The 24,937-nt window shown below is 46.3% G+C and overlaps 1 protein-coding gene across 1 annotated transcript; it reads left to right on the forward strand.

Moving 5' to 3' along the window:
* The first annotated feature begins 131 nt into the window (after nt 1–131).
* LOC308468796 (START domain-containing protein 10-like) lies at nt 132–19,081 on the forward strand. The gene is made up of 7 exons (XM_080991212.1): nt 132–327; nt 447–607; nt 10,174–10,321; nt 12,996–13,099; nt 13,976–14,093; nt 15,725–15,777; nt 18,299–19,081. The coding sequence occupies exons 2-7, from the start codon at nt 452–454 to the stop codon at nt 18,515–18,517; spliced, it is 798 nt and encodes a 265-aa protein (XP_080847338.1). The 5' UTR covers nt 132–327; nt 447–451; the 3' UTR covers nt 18,518–19,081.
* Nucleotides 19,082–24,937: the final 5,856 nt, after the last annotated feature.

Raw genomic sequence — 24,937 nt, forward strand, 5'->3', positions numbered from 1 at the left:
CTGCAAAAGTGCAATAAAACGGTGCCGATTAAAAGTTAAATAAATAAAACAAGTAGTCTAAACAAGCTGACCCAACTTCGCCAATCGCTAGCTGGACACGGAGCGCTCCGAGCAAGCCGGTCACCTTCGTCCAATAGCAGCGTTGGGAAAGGGGACCGGTTGCCGGCCCCGGCCAATCAGCGCCCGCGAAAAGCAATTTAGAGCCGCTCACATACCCGCGACTCCGAGGATTCTTCTCTTTCTTGCCGTGACTTTGCTCGCGACGACTTCTGGACGGGACGCACTTGCCGGAGGCGCAGTAGTAACGCTTGACCATTGTGAACGCAGGTGAGTGGAGGGGGAAAGGGGAGCGGGGAGCCGGGAGGGACCTTGGCTTAGCTGGGATGGGGGGACTCCTACCTGCCGCGCCACCGCCGCCACCTGTTCTTTTTTCCCGTTCTGTTTAGGCAGGATGGAGCCCGTGACCCTACCGGACGATGCAGCTTTTCGGGATTTCGTGGCGGAATGCGAGTCGCAAGACGGGTGGCTGAGCTGGTACGACCGCTCTGGGGTCTCCGTCTGGGAGCAGGTGGTTCCTCATGCGGACCTGGCGGTGTACCGCCTCAAGGTAGGGTGGACACGGAATTGGGTATGGAAGGAACGATTCGGGACAGGGAGCGGACGGAGGCTCCTGGTCCCGGGAGTGGAGTTCTTTTCTCTCTCTCCCCTGCCCCTCTTCTACCTCTCTGCGCCACATGTGAATGTTTAAAATACCTGACTGCGGACCGTCGGGAAAGAGGTGTGCAATGGCGGGCGGGTGCTGGCCCGGTGCAGAGAGAGAGAGAGAGAGAAGTTTTTTAGAGCGGGGTTCTTGCACCTTTTAAGAATTGGGAAGAAGGAGTTTCGGGGGTGCAATCTCTGCGCCGCATGTGAATGTTAAAATACGTGGCTGCGGACCGTCGGGAAAGAGGTGCGCATTGGCCGGCGGGTGCTGGCCCGGTGCAGAGAGAGTGAGAGAGAGAGAGAGAGAGAGAAGTTTTTTAGTGCGGGGTTCTTGCACCTTTTAAGAATTGGGAAGAAGGAGTTTCGGGGGTGCAATCTCTGCGCCGCATGTGAATGTTAAAATACGTGGCTGCGGACCGTCGGGAAAGAGGTGCGCATTGGCCGGCGGGTGCTGGCCCGGTGCAGAGAGAGTGAGAGAGAGAGAGAGAGAGAGAAGTTTTTTAGTGCGGGGTTCTTGCACCTTTTAAGAATTGGGAAGAAGGAGTTTCGGGGGTGCAATCTCTGCGCCGCATGTGAATGTTAAAATACGTGGCTGCGGACCGTCGGGAAAGAGGTGCGCATTGGCCGGCGGGTGCTGGCCCGGTGCAGAGAGAGAGAGAGAGAGAGAGAGAGAGAGAGAAGTTTTTTAGTGCGGGGTTCTTGCACCTTTTAAGAATTGGGAAGAAGGAGTTTCGGGGGTGCAATCTCTGCGCCGCATGTGAATGTTAAAATACGTGGCTGCGGACCGTCGGGAAAGAGGTGCGATTGGCCGGCGGGTGCTGGCCCGGTGCACAGAGAGAGAGAGAGAGAGAGAGAGAGAAGTTTTTTAGTGCGGGGTTCTTGCACCTTTTAAGAACTGAGAAGAAGGAGTTTCGGGGGTGCAATCTCTGCGCCACATGTGAATGTTAAAATACGTGGCTGCGGACCGTCGGGAAAGAGGTGCGCATTGGCCGGCGGGTGCTGGCCCGGTGCAGAGAGAGAGAGAGAGAAGTTTTTTAGTGCGGGGTTCTTGCACCTTTTAAGAATTGGGAAGAAGGAGTTTCGGGGGTGCAATCTCTGCGCCACATGTGAATGTTAAAATACGTGGCTGCTGACCGTCGGGAAAGAGGTGCGCATTGGCCGGCGGGTGCTGGCCCGGTCCAGAGAGAGAGAATGAGAGAGAGAGAGAGAGAGAGAGGGAGGGAGGTTTTTTAGTACGGGGTTCTTGCACCTTTTAAGAATTGGGAAGAAGGAGTTTCGGGGGTGCAATCTCTGCGCCACATGTGAATGTTAAAATACGTGGCTACGGACCGTCGGGAAAGAGGCGCGCATTGGCCGGCGGGTGCTGGCCCGGTGCAGAGAGGCAGAGAGAGAGAGAGAGAGAGAGAGAGAGAGAGAGAAGTTTTTAAATACGGGGTTCTTGCACTTTTTTAGAATTGGGAAGAAGGAGTTTCGGAGGTGCAATCTTGATTTATATATGAAATGTCCAAAGCCTTAGAAGTGTGATTGACCTGCAGCAGGGAGGAAATAGTTAAATTTCTCCCTACGGAGCTCCTCCGCACCACCACAAAAAAAAAAAAAAAAAAAAAAAGCAATTTGCGTGGTATCTAGTTGAGCCCTTTTGCACAAACTACTTCCCACAATTTATTTAAAGCACACTCCACCCGTCTCAAAACGAAAACTCTAGAATCCCAGGAATTGTAATTTACCCTTCACAAAGCCGCAGCTCCCAGCACCCTTAACAAACTACAGTTCCCGGAATTACTTTGAAGGTGGGGGAAGTGTGGTTTGAATGTATGGTGTTTACACAGCCTCACTTGAGGCTCCAGGTTCGTTGGTAAATATATTTTAATTCTGCTGTAAGTCTGTTATAATTTGGGTGTAGACCAGCAACCAAAATTCTAGTAGGGAAGAGCCACAGCTCAGTGGTAGAGAATTTGCTTTGCATGCAGAAGGTTTTAGGCAGTGCTTTTTTTCCCTAATAAAATGTTTAGGGGTACTCTTATTTTCCTTCTCGTATTGAAATAATGCCCCTCAATGAGGCCAAAGTTAGGTTCACAAAATGTTTAGGGGTATTCATGTCCCTGCGTACCCCCAGGAAAAAACCACTGGTTTTAGGTTCAATCCTCAGCATCTCTAGAAACTCTGGCAACTCGCTGCTCATCAGTGTGGACAACATTGAGTTAAGTGGACAAATTTTCTAGGTTTGGAGCAAGTAAAGCAGGTGGGGAAGGGCTTGATCCAGTCAAGATTAAGTACTCTTAGGTTTTTACTGGTTGCAACAAAAGAAACTTCGTTTCTTTGGCCTTTGGTGATTTCTCCCTGCAGAAGAAGGGACACATTTCCCTTGTGGACACATTTCACAGAATCACAGACTTACTGAGTTGGAAGGGACCATGAGGGTCATCTAGCCCAACCCCCAGATATTTATTAAGCTTTCTTTATTTTATTTTTTATTGGCAGTAGTTCTATATGTGTGCACTTTCCTTGTAGCTTTTTCTGCGTCGTCTTTTGTTTAAATGCATGCTGGGAGGGGGAAGGGGGAACAGGCTATAAATCATTACTTTAAAAAGTAATGAAAACATGTCCTTAATTCAGCAGGGCTGAAAAGTGACTGAGTCTTGATTAAAGTCATAGAATGCTTAAATGTACATAAGCTTTTGCAGCACTGTCTGTTGAATGCCACAGGCGTTTCCCAAAGTTCCTGGGAGTTATTTGGGTTTAGGAGTTGACTCTGAGGATGTGTCGCCATTTGAGAGCTGGTCAAGAGTGGGGAATCTTTTTCAACCCAGGAAACTTTTGAGGTCCACATGCCAGTTCCAGGTGGAGGCAGAGGCAAAAGTGGATAGAGCAATGGTACTGTAGAATAGTTTCTAGACACACGCTCACATTGCTTTCTCTGTTCTCCATTCACACAACCAAGAGGCACCATCATCTCAATTCCAAGGCACACCCCATTCATGCAGGAAACACCCAGGATGTGAAGTGTGGCCAGTGAGGGGGGCAGCCCTGGGAAGAAGAGTGTGCGGCCAGGGCCTGAGGTCACTTAGCTTGCAGTTTGCATACAGTGGTACCTCGGCTTACATATGCTTCAGGTTACATACCCTTCAGGTTACAGACTCCGCTAACCCAGAAATAGTGCTTCAGGTTAAGAACTTTGCTTCAGGATGAGAACAGAAATCGTGCTCCGGCAGCACAGCAGCAGCAGGAGGCCCCATTAGCTAAAGTGGTGCTTCAGGTTAAGAACAGTTTCAGGTTAAGAACAGACCTCCGGAACGAATTAAGTACTTAACCCGAGGTACCACTGTACATGGTAACAACAAGGATGGAAAACTTGTGACCTTCCAGATGTTCTGGACTCCATCATCCTGGATCATTGGTTAGCTGGGGTGATGAAAGCTGGAGCCCAGCGACATCTGGAAGGCCAGGGGTATGCGGTCTTGGGTTAGTGTTGGACTGGTTCAAGTCTCCACCTGGCTATGAAGCTCACCTGTTGCATCACAGGAATTTTGTTGTGTTAAAGTGGGGGCAGGGAAGAGAACCACATGCGTATTATTATTTTTAAAACTGGGTACTCTCTTGTTAAAGATTAAAAAAAGAAGACTCTGGGCAATGTACAACATATTTAAGAGCCCAGGTAACAAACCCCATAAAAATACACAAAGCAACATCCAACACCAGCAGGAAAGAACTTCAGCAGCACAGTTAGCAGCAGCCAACATCATTGACATCTGAAAAAGGCTCGACAAAACAATACCTTTTTGCAGGCATTCAGGAGGGACAAACAGGGAAACACAACTCCCTTGGTAAGAAATAAATCGTGTACCCTTCCTGTATGCAGCTTTGTTCACAGGCAGAGAGAGTGTATCCAAAAGGTGTTAATCAAAGAGTGAAATGAAGGCTGGTATCTGGGATTGATGGAGATGAGGGGTCTGGAATGCTGTTTAATATGGCAGAAAAGTTGGTAGGGGCTAAGCTTGATTGGAACTATTTTTCAGTTAGGATGTATAATCCAACTGCTGCCTGCGTAGCTAGCTGATAACTGAATTGCAGGATGCGATGAACTTTAGCATAGCTTGCGAAAGCTGCCTTCTCTTACATATGTAATAACGGGCAGAGACTAAACAATAATAATGCCAATGTTTCATGACGTCTTGCCCAAGTGTCAAAGATACATCAGCCCAGTAGCTGATGTGCTGATGCACTGATGCGCCACTGTTTGCTCTTCTAGGAGAATAGCAATTTTCACAAGTGCTGCTTAATTCAGCTTTTGCCTTCCATGTAGGGCTGTGCACTAAATTCAGTAGGAAACCAAACTGAATTGGGTCCACCTGGAGTGATCTGGGGTTGTCACAAGAGGTTTGGTGGCAGGGAGGAGGGGGAGAAGGACACACACAAGTAGCCTGCATCATAGCTGCCAACGTTTCTCTTTTTAAAAGGGAAATTCCCTTATTCCAAATAGGATTCCTCGCAAGAAAAGGGAAAAGTTGGCAGCTATGACCTGCATGCCTTGCCTTCCCTCCCTGGCCAGATGCTTACACATGGTTTAAAACCCTGACTAAGCATACAGTGTGTGTGTGGGGGGGGGTGGTGGTACTTCTTCCCCATCTCCACTTGACTTTGCATGGCCCCCAGATCAGTTCCAGGCTGGATTGGGCCCTTACTCAGATCCCAGAGAGGCCATGTACAACCCTAATCTCTTGGATCTGCAGTAATTCCATTGTAAACTTTGAAAGGTTCGTATGAAGGGCAAAACAAAGTGTGGCTTGGAGACCCAAGTCCATAGAAGAGAAAGTAAGACTTGGGTATGCTTAGCTTGGAGAAGTGATGTAATAGCATCAAATATTTGAAGGACTGTTATATAGAAGCTGGTTTGCTTTCTGCTGCCCTGGAGGGTAGGACCCAAGCCAGTGATTCATGCATGGCCTGCTTTTGTGCTTCCCAAAGGAATCCGTTGGGTCACTGTGAGAACAGGATGCTGGCCTATTGGCCTGATCCTGCAGGCTGTTTTCATGTTTTTTAGGGAGATTGTCCCAAGGGTGTGTACTGAAGATCACTTAATGTCTTGTATCTAGGACTTAATTTGCACTGGACTCATGAAGCAGCAGTAAAATGAGTTTAGCTGAGTGCAGAGGTGCCATCTTACGAGGGCGACTCTGCACTCAGAGGAGGAGGAGCCTTTGCTCTTTTTGGACAGTGGCCCTCACCAGCCCAACCCCCCAAAACATAGTGAGGCCCCCAAATGGCTTGCCCCCCTGGAGCTGGTGCCTCTGGCTGAGTGTGTGCTCCCTCGCAACATTCAGCCTGCTGGAATTGTGATATGGAACTTTTGGTTGTTGCATTTTAACCCTGCTGCCCTTTTAAAGCAGAGGTGGGGAGTCTGTAACCCTCCATGTTTGTTGGACTCCCATCCAGCATGACCTGGGTTGGTGGAAGTTCTGGTCCAACAATATCTGGAGGGCCACAGTTTCCCATCCCTGCTTTTTAAAGGATGGCTGCTCCCCCTTCTCCTTCCAGCCTCACAAACAGCCCTGTGAAGTAGTTAGGCTGAAAGGTGTAGACATCTGGCTCCTTTCACAGTTAGAGAACACTTTGGTAGAAGTCCTCCTCTTGATTTTTAGAAGACCAGAAGAGAGAGTGTATTATAGAATATCTGCTGAACTTCATCCCACTCACAGCAAATGCCCTGAGCTTTTTTGAGCACTAGTGTCAGATTCCAGTCCTATTGAGCTTGTGCATTTTTCAAATGTATTTGTTTATTTATTATGTTTATATGACACCTTTATCTTCTGAAGATCTCAAGGTGGTGTATATGGTTCTTCTGCTCCTCATTTCACCCTCACAACCCTGTGAGGTAGGTTAGGCTGAGAGACAATGGTTGGGCCATGATCACCCAGTGAGCGTCATGGATGAGTGAGGATTTGAACCCTGGTCTCTCATGTCCTAGTCTGACACTCTAACCACTACACCATACTGCCTCACAGTTGGAAGTGCATTCCTTCAGGGCCTGTTGTGTTCAGGCAGGCAGCTACAGTGATCATAGGACAATTTTCATGCCTGTGGTGAACATTGTGTGGTGTGCACTGGGGAAGGTAGGCCAAGTAGAATGAACAAGTGTAACTCAGAAAACAGGAAATGGCAGGATGACCATGGAGCCCAAAAGAAAAAAGATAAAAAAGGCTGCCCACTTCCATGATGTCATTGTTTGTCTCTTTCTCATTTTTAACTGGGTGACAACAACAGGAAACCTCCTTTACATGGGATGCCAGACCAAAGAGCTTTTCAAATAATTGGTGGAGAATGTAACAGTTACTCCCCACGTTCAGTTTGGTTGTTAATTTGCTAGCCAATGAAGAAGTTGGAGAATGACTCAGTGATTTACAAAGCACCCATGCCAGACTAGTGCTGGGCTCTGGTTTAATGCATTTGAAGGATGGGAAATAGGAAATAGTTGGCTTCTCACACTTTTCCCAAGAGCCAGCTAGAAGGGGACATGGTAGGGAAACGGGGTAAAATGTGGCCCTCAATACCTCTGTATATGGCCCCCAGACTTTTTCCAGGCCATACCCCCTACATCTGTCTTTTGTTTCCTGACTGGAACCTGTCATTGATCGGCAATAATGCCTCTTGCTTGCAATAATGCCTCTTGCATTTACATTAAATGGATGTAAAAACTTCTGACTTTCACTGTGCAAAGGAAAGCTGCCCCCTTTTGCTTCTGGCATGCAGCCCCCAGAAGGTTGCTGGAAATTAGTATGGACCATAGTGTATAAAAGATATCTGCTTCCCACTCTCTTGCCTGCCCAAGTTAAAATGTCAGATGAAGACCAGGCAGATCTGGTTAAAATCTCTCCACACACCCCTAAAACACCCATTTGGTGACCACAGGTTTGTTCTTCTCTCTCTGCTTGAGCTTGGTGGCTCTTTCAACAATTTGTGGAGCCTACCTCACAGGGTTGCTGTGTGGATTAACAAAAAAGTTAGTCATGTATACATGCACCCACTGGACCAGACGTGGCCAGAAGATAAATGGGTCCAGTGGGTGCATGTATACATGACTAACTTTTTTGTTAATCCACACAGCAACCCTGTGAGGTAGGCTCCACAAATTGCTTTTGGGCACCGCATTGAGGCATCTGGTTGGCCGTTGTGGGACCAAGATGGTGTGCTACATGTACCTTTGGCCTGATCCAGCGGGTTCTTCTTAATACATATACATGAACTTATGCAAATATTATGCAAATTGATGTCCACTTTAGCAAATGCACTTCCTCTTTGGAGGTGATGCCTGATTGGCCATTGACTTTTGACCTTCTAGTGGTGAGGGAAGAGCATCCAAAATAATCAACAGTTTGCTGCCTTTTCATGACAAAGCCAGATCAGTGGCCAGAAGCAACCACCTACTCTCCCTAGTGCAGTGGTGGTGAACCTATGGCACTTGTGCCAGAGTGGGCACTCGGAGCCCTCTCTGTTGGCACATGTGGCTTCGGCCCATCAGTGCTGTTGCTGTGTGTTGTCAAAGTGTGCAGCCGCTCCCCTCCCCCAGTGCTCGGTGACCACATCAGCATGGGGGGGAGTTGCGCAGGCGCCAACCTGCTGGTATGCAGCTGCGCAGCCCCACCCCCTATGCTGGGTTTGGTTTGATTGGTTGATGCCACAAGCAGTAGATAGTGGCAGAAGTGCCTTGTATTGGGTGGGCAGTCCAATACCGGAAAAATACGACATATTTATTTGTATGTGCGCATGCAGGCAATCATTATTATGATTGGCACTTTGCAATAAATAAGTAGGTTTTGGGTTACAGTTTGGGCACTTGGTCTCTAAAAGGTTCGCCACCACTGCCCTAGTGTCTAATGATAGAGCCAGTCTGGTAACAACTCTTCACCAAACTAGGCACTGATTTAATTTTAGCATGAAGAGTGACAAAACAACTTGACAGGCGGTGAGGGGTGTGGATGGCTAGGTGATTCCTGCCTTCTCCCCGTCCCCCATCTCTGGTAGTATTTGGTCACTGCATGATTATCTGATGTGTTAATGAGCATGTATTATCCTATTAGTGCAAAGGACCATAGCTCAGTTGTAAACAGTGTGCTTTACACGGAGAAAGTCCTTGGATCTTTTTGCAGTTAAAATAGTTGTCTATTTTAATATTTAGTATTTTTATTTTAAATAGTTGCCTACCTCATACATTTGTATAGTAGTGAGTTCATTCAGGTGCAGCAGAAGACAAAAGTGTTGTGTGTGTGTGTGCGTGTGCATCAGCATGTCTTACTGGGAGCCAGATGAGTAAAGCTTCTTACCAGCCACACTAGCTCTTGACAATTCATTCCAGTGGGATTGTGAATGTGCAACATCACATACACATGTCCTAGTTCTTTGAATGTGCAACATCACATACACATGTCCTAGTTCATACCAAATAATCTCTTGCACACTGTGAAATTTGTATTTGCTTGATTGCAATTTAGTGGCAGATCTGTAATTGTGATGATAGAGATCTACTGATTGACAAAGGTTTTTGCCACCTCCCTGGAACTAGATGCAGGAGGCCTGCTGAGCCTCTTTTGGCAGGCAAAAAAGACGTTCGATGAGTGCCCTGTCTAAACCTACTGTAGCTCTTGTGCCCCACCAAATGCACCTTGTGAAAGGCGGTGGAAGATGACGGAGGATAGGCTTCGGGTATTAAGCACTGGATCTGAGCTGCTTCATGTGGTTGAATGTTTGGAGGTTCTGATGTTGGCCTGCCTACTTAGATCAGGGGTGAAGGAACTATTTTCAGCCCAGCTTCCTCGAGTGAAAGGTGGGTGTGCTTCTGGTCCATCCCAGCCAGTTCAGACTACCTAGTTATGAGAACGACAGAGAAGCTGCTGTTCACATGCATCTGCTGTACTTCGCAGACATCCCAAAGAGTGTGGACCACCTGAGTGAAGCCTACAAACCACAATTTGGGTAACTGTGCTTTAGAACATTTTGCACCCAGGGTTCGCCAGCTTTCACAGCTTCCCTAAATTTCTGGACAAACTATTCAAGCAGTAGAGTGGACTTCATTGACTAGGTGAGGTTGAGAAGCTTCTACCTCCTGAAACCAAGGTTCGTTCCTTGGTCCAGTGGTCATGTAAACACTACAACAGGTTTTATTTATATAAGCATGATTTCCCTTCTTTCTTCCTTGACAGGATTCAAGGTGGTGTATGCAAAGTTCCCCAGTTGATATTCCATTCAAACACTGACCAAGTTGGTCTATCAAGCTCAGTATGGTCTACACTGAATGGCAGCATCTCTCCAGGGCTTCAGATGTGAGGCATTCCCAGCCTTACCTGGAGAGGCCAGGGATTGAACCTGTGACCTTTCGCACCCAAAGCAGACACTCGGCAAGATTGTTCCATTTTACACCATGGTCTGAGGTTGTTCACTACTCTGGTGTTTTGACAGTGTTCTTCCTTCCACCTGCAGGGCATGATTGACATGGCAGGGGTCTCTGCAGAGACAGCCTATGATGTCCTACATGACACCGAGTACCGCAGCCTGTGGGACATAAACCTTGTTGAGACGCATCAGATCGCTCGTGTCACAGACAATGCTGATATCAGCTACTATGAATGTAAGTAAGGATGGGCACCCCAATACCACCACCAAACCACACAAACTAGTGCAGGTGTGGCCCACATTGCCATCTGGGCAATCTTCCAGAGGTCATGTGCCCATGAGGGTCAAGGCCAGGGGCAAAATGGAGTGGAAGAGCAAATGTAAATTTCCCCTTTGCACAATAGGCTACTTCCTTCACATTTGCACTTCCCTCTTCTCCATCCAGCCAAGGAAGAGGCATTGCATTCCAGCCATGCAAACACACTCAAGGGGGTGTTGAAGGGACAAGGGTGAGGAGTGTGTCCCAGGGAGAATCATGGGGGCCTGTTAGAGGGGCCTAAAGGGCCACTGCTTGCATCTGGGCCTGATGTTTTCCACCACTGAGTTATGGGGACACCTGGCAAACACAATGAGATTTGGTACCAAAGTCAGGAAAAAATGCTGGTGGGTTCCTAAGCTTTAAAGTTCCTGGCTCCAAGGACCACAAACACCCACCCTCCTCCATCACTCACCATACTGTCTGAGGCTGGTGGGAGTTGGGAATCCCACAACTTCTGGGCAGGCACAAGTCCCCCATCCCTGTTCCTACCTCTTCAGCAGCCAAAGTCTTGTGGCACATTTCTGATGGCATGGACTTATGTGGATCAGGAATTGTGGAATGTCAGCCTGGGAAATGTTAGCAGAGGAGTTCAGAGGGAAATGGAAACAGGATGATAATGCTGATGCTTAGGTGTATGTAAAATAATGGAACTGACCGTTGCCAAAGTAGTGTTTATAAAAACATCCTGGCATCGAATCAACCCGACTTTGTGAATTATCCCTGTAATTAAGGTGCCACAAGCCTCTCTTTGTTGTTTCCGCTGCAACGGATTAACCCTCTAGTTATGAGGTTTGCAAAGGTAATCTTGCAGGTATGTAAGCAATGTGTGATGAAAATTCAAGACACTGGGAGGATTAGTAGTCTGGGGTGTGGGGTGCCTTCCTTCTCTGGGGCAGTACCTCATTCAGCCTCATGGACCAGCCTCTACTGCTTAAAGATCCACCTCAACTATGTTATGTGGTCATGATCCAGCTACCTTCCACCTGCTCTTGATTTGGTGTTGTTCTCTCTCAAAAAAACCCATCTATGGAACACTACACTACATGATCATAACCACATCCTGTGCGGTCCTTAGCCAGCAGCAAAACTATATCTGCTGAGCCGCTCTAGGTTGTTGTAATGAGAGTGTTATGGAGAGGACTATACAGCTTTGTCCAGGGCTGCGAAACCGTTTTCCACCCAAGGGACTCATTCCCCTCCTGGAGAGCCTGCCCAGGGCTGAATGCTAGTGGTGGCTGAGGCCAGAGGCAAAATAAATGCAAAGGCAAAATTCACAAGGTAAACTAGTTTCTTCGCACACACACTTCCCTTTCTATCCTCATCCCATCCAGGTAAGCAATAATCACTGTCTGGGTTCAGGGACAGAAAAGAAGCCAAAGAAGGATGCAAAGCCAGAGTGCTGAGTCAGAATGCGTGTGTGGCCTTTGGGGACTCCTGAGGTTCTCCATCCATGATTCAGTCTTTTAGCTCGTTAGTACTACCACCCTCATCATTGCCAGGCAGCCTAACTTGATAGGCTGATGAGACAACAATATCTGTGGACTCAAGGTGGTGGAAGAGAGCTGTGTTAGATGGATTGATCAGAAACATTCTGGCAGTGTTAAGGCAGGCCCCTGGCTTGAGAGTTGCTCAGCGTTTGAAACGGGTATTCTGTTTTGTGTAAGAGAGAGAATGCCTTCCCTCGACGGTGCCTGATTCTTAGCTACCTGGCTGCCTTCTTTCTGGAGGTTAAATAGCCTTGGGGAGTAGCAATGGACACTGCTAAAAAAACAACAACACAACTTGGTGGAAAGGAAGGTTCAGGCTCATAGAGCGGTATAGTCCACAACATATAGGGGTGTGTGAGATGCATTTGCCTTGCATCTCTCCCTGGGTCACCATTATACGCTGGACCTGTTAACACATAGTTGTAGCATAAAGAATTCCTGTTCAGTTTTCCAGCCAGCCATGTCTGATTTCAGGATACCCTGTTCCATTTCCCCTCTCCCTCCAACAGACTCTCAACAGTCAGTACAGTATGCTCAGTCCTCAAAAGGCATTTGGCTTGTTTGTCCTTCTCCTCTTCCCTCTTCCTCCTGCCCCCCACATTTCTATTTCTGCAAATGTTGCCTGCTTCTGATACCTTCCTTTCATGCATAGGTGGTGTAATTTTTCCTCCAGGGGGCTCTGTGCTTGGATGAGGGGAATAGGATCTGTGTGCAAGGCCTCTTTTACTTGAGACAGCCTGCTTGGACCTTTGACACATTCCCTGTGTTGCTTTGCCAAAGCAAGCTAAGCTCTCACTTTTGTTTATGCGACACGGCTGTTTTCCCCCTGCCATTCTAATTAAAAAGCTAAGGTGCCTGGGACTTGTAATTGCAATGGCAACAAATCACTCACCTTACTGCTATTCAAAGCTTAATAGAAATTTAAAATGGAAATCTTATGAAATAGATTTATGAATGATATACAATGAGTATGGAAAATGGAATATAAAGGAATGAGTACAAATTTGGATGAAATCATTAGCAACTGAATGTGATCAGCGTGTTGTAGATGCAATGTTGAGCTGCCTTTCTCTCCCTACTCCCTACCATCTCGCTTGGATTAGGGAAGTGCCCAAAGCCCTTGAGGAACAGAGATGTGGTGACTCTGAGATCATGGAAAATCCTGGATAAGGATTATATTATCATGAACTTCTCTGTTAAACATCCGGTAAGTGAGCAGGGGGGGAACTATGGGATTCGGGTGGGTAATGGATTGGGGGGTGGGTCTCCTCTCAGAGACCCACCATAGCATTTCATTAGGGAAATGGAGCTTCATCCACCTGCTTGATAAGTATGCCATGAGACCCACAACGGCTGAATATACTGTCATGTACTAAGGGCTTGTTCACACTTCCACACTTGTCCCTTGCCTAGAAAGTGATTTTTTATTCCACTTGTCCCATGCTTTTTAGGCACAGGTCTTGAGTGGTTTTCTGTTTGCTCTTCCGCGTTCCCCGGGAAAACCCACTCTTTTGCAGTGAATCGGAGCAGGCATCAATCTTGTGGAAAACCCAGTTGCCATTTGTTCTGATTCAGTGCTAAACCATGAGTTTTCCCCAGGGGAAAGCAGTGGGTTAAATGGAAGTGTGGCTGAGCCCTGAGTCAGACCATTAGCTCCATTTAGCTCAATGACTACTAGCAGCAGCTCTTTGGGGTTTCAGGCAGGGCTTTCTCCCAGGCTCACCCTGGTGAGATTGAACCTGTGGCCTTCTGCTTTATTACAACGCTTAGTTCTCTGGATGATGGAGCTGAGACCCTTCACACGACTGACCTGTTGGTGCTAAAGTTGGCAGCCTCTTGGGATTTAGGGTCCAGTCCTTTGAAGCCTACCTTCTGTTATTGATGTGTTGATGTATATTATTACTACTTCTGTATTTTGGTGTATTACAATGCAGTTTCCATGGGCTTTGGCTGGCACACTAAACTGATTGTTGACTACCCCTTAGTTACCTGAGGGGAACTCAGTCTCAGGGAGGAAGGGAAGGGGAGGCCTCTATACCAGGAATTGGTCCATCAGCTGATTGCCTGGCTTTTTACTGTGCAGAAATACCCTCCACGCAAGGACACGGTGCGGGCTGCCTCGCGTTTGGCTGGATACCTGGTGCAACCAACTGGACACGACAGTTGCAAGCTGACTTACCTGGCACTGCTTGACCCTAAAGGTGAGTCAGCATTCTATAGACTATTTAGACTATTTTAGAAGAGTCTAAAAAGCCTAGGACACAAATGTTTAAGGCCCTCTAGCAACTATGGTGGCTCCTTTGTCAGAAGTAATGTATTTCATATTGACTCTGGAAGGGAATACTCAATTCTGACCAAACTAAGCCGCCTAGTTCCGGACGCTTAGTTCCGGAAAGCTCAGGAACCAAGAAGACCAAAACTTCAATAAAGAATGGGAAAATTTTATAATCTATCTTGGAGACCACTGTAAGCAGATGGAAACATTAGCAGGAAAAGGTTTAATAAAAGGACCCATGGAGGGGAGGTGGGAAGTCTAGAGATTCAGAGGAATCTGTAAATGTGGATGTGAATGGTAGCATTGTTATAATATAACATACTTGTAAAATCAAATAAAAACTATTTCAAAAAATAAAATAAAAAATAGAGCAAAATATACATTTTGAATCTTCTAATACCTTTGTCATAGTAAGTTGTGCTGCAGTCATCAGGTGAGTAATAAGATCCTTGTGGGAAAGTTGTTGATTAATTTGAGTATTATTTTACCTTTTACCTTTACTATGATAGAAATGCTGTTTTAGGATCAAAGGAAGTACTGTCTCTTGCTTTGTGATCAAACCTGCTTCATGAAAAGCATGTATGCTTCACAAGGCATATAACTCTTTAAAGCTGAATTTGAATAAAAAAGAAGAAGAGAACGAATATTCTCTAGTCACAGTGAGCAACCTGATTTCTCAGTGGTGGCCAAAGTGTTAAGTGAGAAAAAACAAGTAGATTAAAAAAGAATAAAGGCTCTGTGTAGGAAATGCAGTTAACTCGCATCTTCCAGGTTTGTGATTCTATGGTTCTATCCTACACTTAGTTTACTTACATGAATTCAGTTTGTGTGGGTGTGCAAATAAATAAACAAATAGAGAGTGGAGGAAACCCACTCTCCATTTATTCCCCCCACAATGCAATGCTGTAATTGCAGGCTTACCCAGCTTTCAGAAGGTGGCGCAGGGGCTCTGGCAGCCCAGAGCCCTTGTGACGCCTTTCCAAAGCTGGGTAAGGGAGATGGCTAGATTTGGGAAGGAGGCGTGAGGGTCCTGGCATGGTCCTAAAGCCATCTTTCCTCCTTCCCAAAGCTCTGCAAGTGCTTACTAGGCTTTCAGAAGCAGAGGAAGGACTCTAGGACCCTGCCAGAGCCCTAGCTGCTGCTTCCCAGAGATAGGTAAACAGCCCTCCAAACTGGCGTTTTTTTGCATAGACACATGGACCCCCAGAACCGAACCCTCACATAAAATGTGAGTTACCTGTTAACCGTTTAAAAATGAATTGCAAACACTAGACAGGCTAGATGATTTTTCATCTACTGCAAATCAGCTTCCAACATCTGCATTATGGGAGATTTGTTTGCCGCAGTCCATTGTCAGTAGCAATCATGTACCCGCTCATCTATCAAATAATCCTGGGAATCATTGTTAAGGGAAATGTAACCTCTCTGAGGAGAAAACAACAGTTCCCATGATTCTTTTTTTTTTGTCGGGGGGCATGTGCTTTAAATGTATGCTCTGTATGTGACCAAGATTAATTCCCCCCCATCTTTCCTGCCTCTCCCCCCTTTCCAAACTAGGATTTCTGCCCAAGTGGATTGTGAACAAAGCTGTTCAATTCCTGGGACCACAGGTGAGTGAGGCAGATTCATAGCTGAAGAGTTGGAAGGGACCACAAGGGTCATCTAGTCCAACCCCTTGCAATGCAGGAATCTTTGGCCCAACCATGGGGCTCGAACCCACCACCCTGAAATTAAGAGTCTCATGCTCTCCCATCTGAGCTATCTTGGGCCTCTAGTGATCTGGTTCCTCTTGTGAGGAGCATCAGTCGAGCTAGTGTAATACTAAGTGAGATGGATTTGCAGAAAGCCCTTTTTCTCTGCCCAGAGAGGGGGGTTCCCCCTGCGTTGTTGGTTATGGAGCACAGTGGGCTAAGAGGCTGTGTAGTGGTTAAGAGCGATAGACTCGTAATCTGGGGAACCGGGTTCGCATCTCCGCTCCTCCACATGCAGCTGCTGGGTGACCTTGGGCTAGTCACACTTCTCTGAAGTCTCTCAGCCCCACTCACCTCACAGAGTGTTTGCTGTGGGGGAGGAAGGGAAAGGAGAATGTTAGCCGCTTTGAGACTCCTTAAAGGGGGTGAAAGGCGGGATATCAAATCCAAACTTTTCTTCTTCTTCTTCTTCTTCTTGAGCTGTGAATCAGAAAATCCTCAGTCTGAATGTTTCCTCTACCCTGATGAACCCACTAGGTGGTCTTAAGCAAGCCCCTGTTTTTCTGCCATAGCTCTTCAACTGCCATATAGGAATAGTGATTTGGACCCACTTTTGAAGTAGAAGTGGAGGACCTTTTTTCAGCCTGGGGACCAGGTGCCCATGGTGGGCAGGTTCAGAGGCCAAAGGGGGTGGAGCAGTGAATGCAGATTTTAGCTTTGTATAGCAGGCTAGTTTACATAAAATCCCACTGCATTCTCCATCCAGGCAAGCAAGAGGCGTTACCAAAGTTCAAAAACACAGGCAGAGGGCCTTCTCGGTAGTGGTGCCCACCCTGTGGAACGCCCTCCCATCAGATGTCAAGGAGATGAGCAAATAGACAACGTTTAGAAGACATCTGAAGGCAGCCCTGTATAGGGAAGCTTTTTAATGTGTAATGTTTTATGAAGTTCTATGTTGGAAGCCGCCTAGAGTGGCAACTCATTCAGATGGGTAGGGTACAGATAATAAATTAGTAGTAGTAGTAGTAGTAGCCACGCAAAAACATCCAAGGAGGGTACAGATCAGGGCTGGTGAAGGGTCTGAGCAGAGTCCCAAGGGCTTGGAGGGGAGGGACTGTGCCTGGCCCCCCAGGCCTGGGGTTTACCACCCCTGCTTTATAAGGTTATGTTAGGCAGGCTTAGCCAACATGGTGGCCTCCAGATGTTCTGGACTACAGCTCCCATTATCCCTGACCATTGGCCATGTTGGGTGGAGATGATAGGGCTTGGAGCCCAACAACTTCTGCAAGCCACTATGTTAGCTGCTCCTGTTGTAAGGATGCCAACCAGATAAGAGCTGTGTAGAACACTGCTGGAAAAACCCTCTTGCATTTGCTTCTGAGACATTTCCCATACCCTTCAAATTCTTGCTCTTGCAGACTCAAAAGGCTACAGTCTTCCTTTCTTTTCCTTTTTTGGCAGAAGGAGGGAGGATGGGAACAGATGGAAATTGAGTGTCTCAAGATACTAGATTTTTTATTTATTGCCCATCACCAGTTTACACACACCTTCGGGTATAGGGCAGCATAGAAATTAAATAAATAAATATTGTTTAGTTTTGTACTTTGTAGGTGACACAGTTTGGGTGCTGCCAAAGGTTGCTGTAAGAAGGGTGTAGCACACCTGGACAGCAGCTGGGCCCATTTCCCTGGCTATAGGGTAGCCTGCCTCTCCAGTGTTGCCCAGGTACCTGACTGGAGGCAAAACTACCCCAGAAGCCCAGGGGTTGCACACAGTGCAAACTGGAGTGGCATTCAGACCATCAATTTGTAGAAGAGCACATGATTTGCATGTCAAAGTTCAGAGGTTCAGTTCCAGGTGTCTCCAGGTAGAAAGATGCCTGCCCAAAGTGCTGGAGAGCCACTTCCAGTCATCGTCTACAATACTGAGCTTAGATGGACCAGCAATGTGATTATGTAGAAGATGGCTTTCTACATCCTTATTTAAATCTTCCATTAGTTCAGAACCAGGAAGGACTGGAACCTTGCTTTATTTTTAGGGGAAGGGTTTCCCACACTTGGGTCTCCAGCTGTTTTTGGACTACAGTTCCCATCATCCCTAGCTAGCATGACCAGTGGTCAGGGAGGATGGTAATTTTAGTCCCAACAGCAGCTAGAGACCCAGGTTTGGGGGAGCATTGCTCTAATTCCTGTGTTGTGTTGTGGATGGATGCCTCTTTAAGTCCTGAGTAGGGATTTGAGGCAGGTGATCTCACACGGTACCTTTTAGTTGTCCAACTTGGTTCATGAACCTTCCTGTCCAGAGCACTTTGAGTGGGTGGTACAGTTCCAGGTTCATGTGGGATTCTCTTGCCGTTGCTCTCATCACACAGAGAAGTCCAATGTGGGCGTGTTTTGACCTTCTCTCTTCTCTCCACCCCTGCCCCGGCTTGCGGGATCAGGTGATGAGGAAGCTTCATAAAGCTTGCATGGAATACCCCGCCTGGAAGCAGGAGCACAACATGGATGTGAAGCCTTGGCTGCACCCTGAGCAGAGCCAGCTCCCCACCATGTTGGTGTCTGAGTTGGCTATTCAGCATGCCGCCTCCCTGGAGCACTTCGATGAGAGCAGCATTAAAGAAGTCAAGGATCAGCAGGGAGAAGCCAGCGGGTCCGACTGACTACATCACTTTGTGCTTTTTCGCAGTTTGAGGACATTCTCTAGTCCGCCACTGTGCCTTTCTGAGAAATGTTAAATTATTCCAGTTTATTTCATGTAGTAGCCAGCTTTTGGGGGTTATTCTCTCTCAAGCACCTGTTGCAAACTTGTGGTCGGAGGGGCAACTCTCTGTCAAGACCACCTCCCCATGTTCTTAGCTGTTCTGCCCAAGGAGGGGAGAAGGCTTTTAGCAGTGGAGCTGCAGTATTTAATCAGTGGTTTGTTTTTAGAAGACCTTTCGAACCAGGGAAATGCTGCATATTGTGCTTATTTTAGATCAAGAGAATAATATAATAATGGGTGACTGGCTGTGCCAATTCTTGGATGAGCTTCAGGAAAATGATAGATAATTTTGAGATTCTATATTTAATGGTTTTATGGGGAGCTGTTGTTTTACTTCATCAGATTTATTTGTTGCCTATGAAACTTCTCTAGGTGACTTACATAAATTTGTCTTACTGTGTGAAATGCAATGATAAAACAACTTCTTCCCCCCTAATAAACAACTGCAAATAATAAAATGCAATTTGGTGGTACATGTGTATTATTTCAAAATGTGGGAAGCCAGCTGCAGTCTTTTGTGGGGTGTGTGTATGTGTGCCCTGGACACCTGTCCCAAAGTCCTGTCCTGATAGAACCGCTGGTGTTTCAGGGTAGGGGAGAGAACAGATTGAACTATGCCCCGACACGCAGATGCCTGCTTAACATTGTTTTTGCGCTCAGTGAGATGCACATTCAAAAGGGCAATTAGTCAATAATGCATGTGCCAACATACTTGCTTCCATGCACACTGATTTGAATATGTGCTTTTCAGAGGAAAGAGTGAGAAGCAACCTGATTGAGGGGTAATTTAGGAAAGCAAGGTTAGCCAAGCCACTTAACAGACTTTATTTAGCCAAAAGTGACTGAATTTGTTAAATGATTTTTTGTGTGTTTTACTTTACTAGACAGCCCAAGAGTCCTGGCTCCTGATTTAACACATAGTGTGTGTGCCCCCCCTCCCCCTTCAACACAGAGAGATTCATGGAGCAGCTTGCAAGGTTTACGAGATGGTAATCACAGGCCAAATTGCTATTTTTGTACACCGCCTAGCCATGATTTGGAGGCTAGGCAGCATACAAAAATAGAGTTCATATTTTAATAGTAAGAAAAACAAGATTTCAAAACAGTGTAATATTTTAAACAGCCAGATGAAATCACTGAAGGGAAGCACATTCAATAAAACACAATAGCACAGCCAGATGAAAAGCAGAGTTCCAGAAGAAGAAGAAGAAGAAGAAGAAGAAGAAGAAGAAGAAGAAGAAGAAGAAGAAGAAAGTAAATGGGGCCTGGCAAAAAGATGTGTTCTTCAGCGGCTTTGTAGAAAGTGGACCTGATTGGGGGGGCGATTGAGAGGCAGGGTGTCACCACAGAGAAGGCCGCCTCCTGAAACAAAATATACATCGGGAGGCTTAGTTTGGTTAGAATAGAACCCACACAAGCGACACTGACACAAAACAAGTATTGCCACCCGATCTGACCCCCACTCACCATGCCCCCTCCACCTCTTCACCCCTTTCTTCCTAATCTAACACTAATGTCTCAACAAGTGAAACTGATCTGTAGAAAATATAACTTGAAAAAAGAGACATTGCACATGCTTTTGTAAACCAAAAAATCTTTAATAAAAAATGTTTAAAAAAGAAAGAAAGAATTGGGTACAGTGGTACCTTGGTTCTCAAACTTAATCCGTTCCAGAAGTCCATTGCAAAACCAAAGCATTCCAAAATCAAGGTTCGCTTTCCCATAGAAAGTAATGCAAAATGGATTACCGTAATCTGTTCTAGACTTTTAAAAACAACCCCTAAAACAGCAATGTAATATGAATTTTACTATCTAACGAGACCATTGATCCATAAAATGAAAGCAATAAACAATGTACTGCAGTCACACAATCAATCAGTAGCTGAACTGGGCTCCATACAGTCACAAAAACAAAACAAAAAGAGCCCACAAAAATGTAAAATAAATAGCAAAAACAGACCTCAGCGTAACACTAAAAATGGAAATGTGGCCCTCAAAACGGAAGCAACACACTCAAAACAGAGGATGTTCAGCTTCCGAAAAACGTTTGCAAACCAGAACACTTACTTCCAGCTTTGCAGTGTTTGGGTTCCAAGTTGTTTGAGTACCAAGGCACTTGAGAAATAAGGTACCACTGTATACACTTCCTGAGTTATGAGCCACCATAGCCACTAGAGGGCTGTGAAAAATTCTGTCCTGGGGTTTTTAGACTTTTGTACTACAGTGGTACCTCGGGTTACAGACGCCTCAGGTTACAGACACTTCACGTTGTAGACTACGCTAACCCAGAAATAGTACTTCGGGTTAAGAACTTTGCTTCAGGATGAGAACAGAAATCGTGTGGTGGCGGCGCGGCGGCAGGGGGAGGCCCCGTAAGCTAAAGTGGTACCTCAGGTTAAGAACAGACCTCCGGAACAAATTAAGTTCTTAACTACAGTGAGGTACCACTGTATTTGAAACCAGAGGGGTGCATTGGTTGCCAGATGTGAAATATATTGGCATTATTTTCAGCCCTCCCACTCAACTAATGGGTTAGGTGGCGGAGGTGGATGCCACCTGTTTTGGAAAGAATTAATTCTTCTCACACACGACCTTTGTCTAGATGCCCACCTGCTCCCTCACGCTCAATATGTTTCCAAATTAACAAATTCCAAAAGATACCATAGGTCCCCAGTAGGCCCACCTCAAGAAAAACTAATCCTGCAGTAGCTACCCTGGAAACTTCCTACTGCTTAGGGAAGTGGGAACGACACAGTAGTACTGCATGCTCCTGAAGTTAATGTTATCTCCAGTTAGGACTAGGGCTAAGCTCCCAACGAACATCAGGCAGGTACCTACAAGTACTGACATACAGGAGCATGCTTAGAACTCATTGGTTCACTCAAGCTTTCCTTGGAGGGTAATCCAGCTAGATTCAGAAAAGGGCAACCAAAGCAATCAAGTGTGTGGAGTAATTCCTCAGTAAAGGTAAAGGTAAAGGGACCCCTGACCATTAGGTCCAGTCGTGACCGACTCTGGGGTTGCGGCGCTCATCTCGCTTTATTGGCCGAGGGAGCCGACGTACAGCTTCCGGGTCATGTGGCCAGCATGACTAAGCCGCTTCTGGCGAACCAGAGCAGCGCATGGAAACGCCATTTACCTTCCCGCTGGAGTGGTACCTATTTATCTACTTGCAGTTTGACGTGCTTTTGAACTGCTAGGTTGGCAGGAGCAGGGACCAAGCAACGGGAGCTCACCCCGTCACGGGGATTCGAACCACTGACCTTCTGATCGGCAAGTCCTAGGGTCTGTGGTTTAACCCACAGTGCCACCTGCGTCCCTAATTCCTCAGTAGAAAGGCTGAAATATTTGGGTCTTTTTCCTCCTATATGCAGTGCTTTTTTCTGGGGGGGACGCAGTGGTATGCATACCCCTAAACATTTTGTGAATCTAAGTTTGGCTTTATTGAGGGGCAGTTTCTCAATATGAGTAGGAAAATGAGGGGGGGAAAGCACTGCTTATATGCATTGAAAGGTAAGAAAGTTGTCATGCTGCAGTTCACTTGGTCACAGACAGGTGACGCAGGAAACATGATGATGTGGCATGATGAGAAGCTGGCGCAGATGCTGGCCATCTTCCTCCATCCCTGGGGAAAGGGGAAGGTCCAAATCTTTCTCTCCTTTATCTCCCCCCCCCCTTCCACTGCTACATAGCAGGTGAAGACAAAGAAAGAAAGAAAGTCTTCCCCCCCCATTGTCCCACTGTTGCTGCTTCTGCTACCCCCATTGCCAAAAGAGGATGAAGAAGATTAGGCTGTTGCTGCTGGTGGTGTAGAAAGGAGCAGAACAAAGGGGGCGGGAATCTCTCTCCTTTGTTCTTTCCCACTGCTGCTGCCACTTGCAAGAAAAAAATCATGCTTCGTTCTGGGGCTTCCCTCAAGGTCTAAGAGGGTCTTTGACAAGGTCTAAGAAGGGATTGTGAGGTCTAAAAGGAAGGGTTTTTTAGGTGAGCTGCAAGGTGAAGAGAGGGGTGGCCAAGCATAATTGGGGTGGGCAGTGGCAAGGAGCAAGGGGAGGGGGTAACTTTAGCAAGGGGGAAATGGTTTGAGGTGTGTAAGATTCTCCCTTGCTAAACTTACCCCCTCCCCTTGCTCCTTGCCTTTGTTCTTGGAGAAAGTTAGGGAGACAGTTTATCCTTATCTCATAATGCTGGACCTTGAAGCCATCCAGTGAAGTTCAGTGTAGGATGATTCAATACTGCTTCACACAGCACATCATTAAAACATGGGATTTGTTCCCATGAGATGTAGCAGTGGCCATTAACTTGGATGGCTTTAAAAGAGGACTGGAGAAATTCATAAAGGTTAAGGCTATCAATGACTACTTTGGATACCACTGCTGATCATCACAAGTGGGGAAACTGCTGTGGCACTTGGTTTCTGCTTGTGGACTTCCTGTAGGCATCTGGTTGGTGACTGTGACTCTCATTTGATCCAGCAGGACTCTTTAATGCATCAAAACAAGAAGAGTCTGGTCTGCAGATTTGTGGTGGATTTTGTACTTCTTTCATACATGTACAGTATTTGATTGTTGATTGTATTCTGTCCATCACCAATGTATTCCCCCCCTTAGTACTGGTGGTGTATAGACATACTTTTTTTGCAAATAAGTAAACAAACAAATCATAGACCATCCAGTTTCCTCGTGTCTTGCGGAACTTGGATGTTCTGCATGAAAGGTGAACCTTTAGGATGTGTGTGATGTCAAGCTGACCTTTCAGGTGTAGCAAATGAGGCTTTGCATAAAGAGTGGGTGTCCATTAAAGCTGTTTAGACAGGCTTGGTTAATGATCAAATAAATGAAAAGCTAAGTGAAAGAGGCCTCTTGACCAATGTATTAAAAGTGCACTTGGTCAAAATCTTTCCACACAGTGGCATCTGTTGCAAAGGATCCTCAGTCCATCAGGAAAGAAGAGCCTCTCTCGTAGTTTGCTGTCCTTGCTTGCTGAAGCCAAACCTGGAAAAAATAATTGATTGGGGCATTCTAATTGGATTTGCAGTATCAAACTGCTGTATGTCCCTTCCAGGTAATGGTGAATGTGTTCCACTTTAGATGATAGATTAAGGAGAAATGGAGAGGTAGGCCCAGCTGTTTAATGTTCCCTTGTTTAAATGGCAGAGGATGTTGATGGATGGCTTCAAAATGTTGCCTTGTTTGCCATGCTCCACAGGGGAAGGGCAGGTGGATGAAGGGTGGGAGAGGAAAGCACTCAAAAGATCAAACTTTCCCAACTGATTCCCGAGAGACGTAGCATTTAATCAGGGTTTTATGCATGGCTGCTGCCCCAACCAGGCAAAGGGATGTGGCCTTTGCTCCTTGCTGCTGGTGACTTTAAAAACAAACAAACAACTATTCCCAAGCTGCAGATAATGTAAATGTAGCAGAAGCTTTGGTGATGTGCGGTGGGGAAGCAAGAGCTGCAGACAATGAATTTATGAAAGAGCCTGGCAAACATTTTGCAGAAGGAGAAGGTATGTTTCTCAACTCTGCTGGCTTTGCTTGTCCATTCCAGCAGCAGTGCATGTTTGCCTTTCTAGTGATTTGTTCAAGCTGTGAATATGTTCTTAATAGTTTTGATGCTGTTTTTATTGTTGCTCCTTACATTTTAAAAACAATCCTGTTCCTTCCTCCAAGGAGCTCAGGAAAACAAACAGCAGGCATGGATAACCCGTGGTCCTTCAGAGGCTGTTGGAGTATGAACTCTTACCAGCTCTTACAATCAATCATTGGCCATGCTGGATACAACTAATGTGAGGTGAAGCCCAGGGAAATACAGGAGGCATTTTGCATGAAGGCATTCCAGGAAGCAGCTCCAGGTGTAAGAGGCAGCAAGAGAAAATGGGCAGAGTCATTTCAGAGAGCAGGAGGGGTGAATGAACTACAGAGGGCTTTGAAGGTGAGAAACAATATCTGGGAGCAGATGGGAAGCCAGTGAAGGGATATAAGGAAGAGTGTCACATGGTTAGAGAGACAAAAGAGGTAAATAATTTCGGCAGCAGAGTTCTGGACGGAGATGTATGCGCATGGTGGCCTCCATACAACTGACCTTCATGGGCTGTTTAATTCAACTACATCTCAACTGTATATGCTGAATTTCTTTTTCTTCTCTTGCTTCTGACAGATATCTCTTCTAAAATCCCAACACTATTTCTAGCTTCAGAGGCTGATTAACACTGGACACCTGCCTCTTCAAGTTCTGTAGGCTGTTGGTCTGTATAAGCAGCCCACAGTCCTGGACGGAAATGAGATTGAACTTGTTGATGGGGGAATTCTCAACACAT

This window comes from Podarcis pityusensis (genome assembly GCF_964106645.2).
Source record: "Podarcis pityusensis genome assembly, chromosome: Z".
Lineage (NCBI taxonomy): Eukaryota > Metazoa > Chordata > Lepidosauria > Squamata > Lacertidae > Podarcis > Podarcis pityusensis.

Excerpts from the sequence above, each read along its gene's own strand:
- LOC308468796 (XM_080991212.1), top strand. The coding sequence starts at position 452 with ATGGAGCCCGTGACCCTACCGGACGATGCAGCTTTTCGGGATTTCGTG. Across the intron at positions 608-10,173 it reads TGGCGGTGTACCGCCTCAAG|GGCATGATTGACATGGCAGG; the intron begins GTAGGGTGGACA and ends TTCCACCTGCAG. Across the intron at positions 13,100-13,975 it reads ACTTCTCTGTTAAACATCCG|AAATACCCTCCACGCAAGGA; the intron begins GTAAGTGAGCAG and ends TTTACTGTGCAG.